Genomic DNA, 6,000 nt, shown 5'->3' on the forward strand with positions numbered 1-6,000 from the left:
TGACTATTTCCTTCACTTTATTCAATTGAATGTCCTAGTTATCTTTTCTATATTTTAGAATTTCAAGCTTCGCTAAATATAGATGAAGATGGTGAAAAAATGGAGTCGAGGGAAGAGTAGCAAGGCCAGAACTAAGCAAAAAGCAATAAGTGGGGCAGGTTACAAGAGTGTATCCAAGATTAGCAAAAGATCAATGATTTGACTTCTTGTTGTTTAGTGGGTGCTTATCTGTTCCATGTTCTATTATGCAAGTTAGAAGTTTTCTCTTTTTTAGCTCAGTGGAATGTGTAATGGACATGGACTACATGCATCCATGTTAAAAAAACAGAAGTAACAGTTATTCAGTCATAGCAATATATTTTCCTATACATATAAACAATAAATACTGTATCTGAATAATGGTTTATGTTATTTGTCAGAGTCTTTTGTGGCTTTTAGGAATATTGCCAGATTTAGCAAATAAAAACAGGATGCCTAATTAAATTTGAATTATAGACAGATAAATAATTTTTAAATATGAGCATGTCCCATGCAATATTTGACAATGGAAAGTAGAGTTTTTCTACCATGACCAACAAGAATAGTGACAGTGCTCATTATTTCTATTACCTACAGATAGTAAGAAGAATGTCAGAATAAAAAGGTATGCACCATTGGGCAGGAAACTAGACTTATAGGTGATGGTTCAACAAGTTTTTTTCTATAGGTTTAATCACCTTGAGTGACTGGGCGGTAGCCGTGGAGTCTACCCTGCATCTAGGACTGCCATGGCGGATGCTGCGGCCACAGCTGGTGAACAGATCAACAGATAACATGCTAGAGTATAAGTACTGGCTGGCGGACTTGGCCAAAGAACAACTAAGCCATGAGGTGATGGTGCAAAAATTGTGGATGAGGGTGTTATGGACCATGAAAGCTCTTATTGACAACCCAAAAGGGAATATGGATGAGAAAATGGAGCAATGACTTGTTGAGTTTAAATGTTTCAGATTTTGAGTTAATTGATTTCCATATGTTGCTTCAGTTTATCCTGAAAATCCCCACCCCGCAAAGATGGGTTTTATCAGCCCCATTATAGCCATGAGTACACTGCTCACAGATATTGTTACCTGCCTGGGATCATAGAGTTTCTAAGTTATAGAACTGAGACTCAAACACAGGTCTGTCTGACTTCCTTGACATCATGCTGCTTCCTCCACTAAAAAAAGTATTCAATAAACGCTTATTGAATGTAATGTATGTGAAGCTGTGGGCTAGGTACTTTTTCAAAACAGTTTTATTGCAATATAATTCACATACTATACAATTCATACATTTAAAGCATACAAGTCAATGGTTTTTAGTATATCTGCAGATATGTGCAACCAGCACCATGGTTAATTTTAGAATATTTTTTTTATCATGTGCTAACTACTTCTTAAACCATTAGATTTCTTGGTGGGCTGAAGAGGGTTGTGGGTAGAGAGATGGTTAAACTTCTTCAGGATTTTTCAAGAGTGTCTTATTGTCAGGATTGATTGTGTGCTAATTATATGATAGGGCAAGCCTAACGTAAGCTATCAAAGGAAAATGAGTTTTTTCTTGCAGAACATACAGTCGAGTTTGCTAGAAACGCTGTATCGAAATCGATCCAACCTGGAGACCATTTTTAGGATCATAGACAGTGATCATTCAGGTAAAGACACTCATTATCCCATCACTTCTGACACATAACAAGTATTTTACCTCCCATCCTTTGGTTTCTTCCCTGTGGTTATTTAACTCTCTACTCAAGCACTTTGGGAGCCAAGTAAATAATGGCAATGCATATAAATGGCAGAAACTAGAAAAGTAGTTGAGCAGTACTAGCGATTTATGTAGAAGAGGGGCTTGACAGAGAAGAATAAAGTCAAACTGAATGAGAACTTATAAGAATCTTATAGGGTCCCAGGCATTCTTCTTATGAGAATTATTATTTGTAAGTGTGATATTCCTTATAGTTATATCAAAGATAGCCACAAAGTAATTAGGAGTGCCTAGAATAGAAAGGCTTGTGCAACCTCACTCCCAAAGCCTTTTTTAAAAACTCTTTTTATTTTGAAATAATTATAGATTCACAGGAAGTTACAAAAATCATACAGAGAGGTCCTGTTTACCCTCACCCTATCCCCCAATGGTCCAAAAGATCTTTTTCAATATTTTTACAGTTATTTATCTATCTATCTATCTATCTATCTATCTATCTATCTATCTATCTATCTATCTATCTAGATATCTATCAGGTGAGGTAACACTTGGTTGACCTCGCAGATTGCAAGGAACTTGTCATTTTACAATCCCTTATTTTATTTTATTTTTAAAATTTTTTTATGCCTACAGCACCTGATCTTCCTAGGTCGTCTCCCATTCAAGTACTAACCAGGCTCAACTCTGCTTAGCTTCTGAGATCAGACAGGATCAGGCTTATTCAGGGTAGCATGGCTGTAAACATTATTCTTATTTTTTTTGAGGTACAATTCACATACCATGTAATTTGCTCATTTAAAATGTTCAGGTCAGTTACACAAAATTGTGTAAACATAATTTCTATCTAATTTTAAAACAGTTTCATCACCCTAAAAAGAAACTCATACTTGTTACCAGTCATTACTATTCCCTGTTCCTTCTTCATGAGCCCCTGGCAATCAAGCTGATTTATGTCTCTGTGGATTTGCCTATTCTGGACATTTTATATAAATGGATTCATATGATATGTGGCCTTTGGCGTCTGGCTTCTTTCATTTAGCATAATATTTTGAGGTCATCCACATTGTGTCATGTATCAGTTCTTTCTTCCTTTTTATAGAGGATAATATTCCATTGTGTCGATATACCACATTTCATTTGTCTATTATTAGCTGATAGATATTTGGATTGTTTCCACTTTAAGTTATTATGAATAATGCTACTATGAATATTTATGTATAACTTTTTGTGTGAACATGTGTTTTCAATTCTATTATGATATGTTCCTGGCTGTGCAGTTGCTAGATTATATGGTAAATCTATGTTTAATTTTTGAGGAACTGCTAAACTGTTTTCCACAGTGACCATGCCAGTTTACATGCCTAACAACAATGTATGAGGGTTCCAATTTCTCCATGTCCTCGCCAAAACTTGTTTTCTTTTTCTTTTTTTCTTTTTTCTTTTATAATAGCCATCTCACCGGGTGTGAATCTCATTATGGTTTTGATTTGCATTTCCTTAATAACTAATGATGTTGAGCATATTTTCATGTGCTTATTGAAAATTCGTATAACAGACTCCTCTTATCCTGGGGGTGGGAGGTAGGGGATACATTTTAAAACGCTCAGTGAATGCCTGAGACTGTGGGTGGTGCCAAACCCTATAAACACTAGATTTTGTCCTGTGTATACATACCTTTTCACTTAAAGGAAGCATATTATGGCTTCTCTTTGGCATATATGAATTACCAGTATCACTGCACTTGTGCTTTGGGGCTATTATGGAGTAAAATAAAGGTGACTTGAACATAAACTCTGTGAGATCACAACAGTCAACCTGATAACCGATGTGGGTGTTAAGTGACTAATGGGCAGGTAGCATAAATTATGTGGATATGCTGGATAAAGGGATGATTTGTGTTCCGAGTGGGACAGATGGACAGATGGTGTGCATTTTAAAACACATGAATTGTTTATTTCGGGAATTTTCCATTTAATACTTTCAGGCTGTGGTTGGCTGAGAGTAATTGAAACTGAAAAGTGAAACCAGATAAGAGGGGACAGCTGTACAAACAGTACTTGACTTACGATGGTTCAAGTATTAATTTTTTGATTTTATGATAGTATGAAAGTGATACACATTCAGTAGAAACTGTACTTCAGGTTTGGAAATTTGATCTTGTCCTGGGATAACGATATGCTGTGTGATACTCTCTTGTGATACTGGGCAGCGGCAGTGGGCCACAGCTCCCAGTCAGCCATACGATCACAAGGGTTAAAAACCAATACTATACTGTGTTAGATGATTTTGCCCAACTGCAGGCTAACGTAAGTGTTCTGAGCACATTTAAGGTCAACTAGGCTAAGTTATGATGTTCTGTTGGTAGAGTCGGTATATTAAATGCATTTTTCACTTACAATATTTTTAACTTACAATGGGTTTATTGGAATGTAACCCCATCGTAAGTTGAGGAGCATCTGTATAACTTCTTTAGAGAAGTGTCTATTCAAATCCATTGCCCATCTTTTAATTGAGTTACTTGTATTTTCATTGTTGAGTTGTAAGAGTTCTTTGTATATTTTGTATACTAGACCATTGTCAGATATATCATGTAAATATTTTATCTGATATTATAGGTTGTCTTTTCACCTTTTTGGTATCCCCTTTGATGCACAAAACCTTTTAAATAAAAAATTTCATTTTATTTATCTTTTTTCTTTTGAGCTTATGGTATCATATCAATAAAAAGTTATGTATCCAGGGTAGCAAAGATTTATACCTATGTTTTCTTCAGAGTTTTATATTTCTAGCTCTTACAGTTAGGTCTTTAATCCATTTTGAGCTATTTTTGTTTGTAGTTGAAGGTAAGGGTCTAGCTTCATTCTCTTGATTGTGGATATCCAGTTGTTTGCTACCATCTGTTGAAAAAAAACTCTTCTTTATCCATTAGATGGTCTTAGAACCTTTGTAAAAAATCAATTGACCATAGATGTATAAGTCCAAAGGCTTTTAAATTAGTGTGTGTTTGGGTAATTTAATGCAGGATTTGTCAGCACTGGTACTACTGACATTTTGGCCTGAATAATTCTTTGTTTTGGGATCCATCCTAGGCATTATAGGAGGCTTGGTAGCATCCTTGACCTTTTTCCTAGATGCCAATAACATCTTATCCCCACCCCAATTATGACAATCAAAAATGTCTCCAGACATTGCCATATGTTCCCCAGAGGGGGTTGAGGTTTACAAAATTGCTCCTAGTTGAAAACCACTGGTGATTCAGTGGTTTTGTGCCATTCCCTTGGGGGTTTAAACATGATACTAGGCCTTGGTTGTCTTTGAGTGTTTAAAAGTAGGAAACAGGTATCCTTGCAATTATGTGGGAGGAAATGAACATTGAAAACTAGACTGACTCACTGAAGTGACTTCCTCTCTTTGATAAGGATTCATCTCACTGGACGAGTTCAGGCAGACTTGGAAGTTATTCAGCTCTCACATGAAGATTGACATTACAGATGACTGCATCTGTGACCTTGCCCGGAGCATTGACTTCAACAAAGATGGCCACATTGATATCAATGAGTTCCTGGAGGCCTTCCGCCTTGTGGAGCAATCCTGCTCAGAGGGCAATGCCGCAGATTGCCCACAAACCACAAGCACTGATGATAGTGGCTCCAGCAAGCCAGGCGCACGCTAAGGACAGCCTGGTCTCCCTCAACCAAGGTGCCTTGTAAGCGATGCCAAGCTTGTTGCTGGAATACCTTCCCTTGTTCTCTATAGATCTATGGAACTTTATGCTGAGAATTCGCCAACCAATATGCATCAGAATCAATTGCGTCTTTGTGGGTACAGGGTGGTGCGTGTATGTTTATTTTTTAAATGTATAGGTGACCTAGCCCCAACTCAGAATTTTCACAAGGTGGGACCCAGATATTATAAGTATTTTTAAATTCTGAAGTCTACCCCAATTAAGAATCACCGCCTCCCAAATCTGTTCCCCTTATAATCTTTTTTATCTGATTAAATGTCAATTTCATCCTAACAGTTTCCTTATTAAAAACAAAACAAAACAAAACAAAAAACTTGATTTCTTTTTCTCATTTCCCACATCCAACCCATCAACAATTTGTTGACTCTACCTTCAAAACACATCCAGAATTGAACCGTTTCTTATTCCTCCATTGTTACCTCCCTAGCCAATGCTGTATTATTTTTCATGAATTTCCTCATTTCCTCCTTTATCTATATAGCAGTGATTAACCAAATTTTTCATCACAGGATGTTTTTACATTCTTAAAA

General features: G+C 36.4%; 1 protein-coding gene and 1 pseudogene across 2 annotated transcripts in view; one reads left to right on the plus strand and one right to left on the minus strand.

Moving 5' to 3' along the window:
- The window catches only part of PPEF2 (protein phosphatase with EF-hand domain 2), a 29,384-nt gene extending 23,644 nt beyond the window's left edge, over positions 1 to 5,740 (plus strand). For both annotated transcript variants that reach the window (XM_016156003.2, XM_036227837.1), the window contains 3 exons: positions 707 to 870; positions 1,588 to 1,675; positions 5,145 to 5,740. In XM_016156003.2, coding sequence (XP_016011489.2) covers positions 707 to 870; positions 1,588 to 1,675; positions 5,145 to 5,398 — 506 coding nt within the window. In that variant the 3' untranslated portion in view covers positions 5,399 to 5,740. The remainder of the gene's footprint in view (positions 1 to 706; positions 871 to 1,587; positions 1,676 to 5,144) is intronic.
- On the minus strand, positions 2,350 to 2,468 carry LOC118609050 (annotated as a pseudogene).
- Positions 5,741 to 6,000: the final 260 nt, after the last annotated feature.

This window comes from Rousettus aegyptiacus, unplaced genomic scaffold (assembly GCF_014176215.1).
Source record: "Rousettus aegyptiacus isolate mRouAeg1 unplaced genomic scaffold, mRouAeg1.p scaffold_m13_p_10, whole genome shotgun sequence".
Classification (NCBI taxonomy): Eukaryota; Metazoa; Chordata; class Mammalia; order Chiroptera; family Pteropodidae; genus Rousettus; species Rousettus aegyptiacus.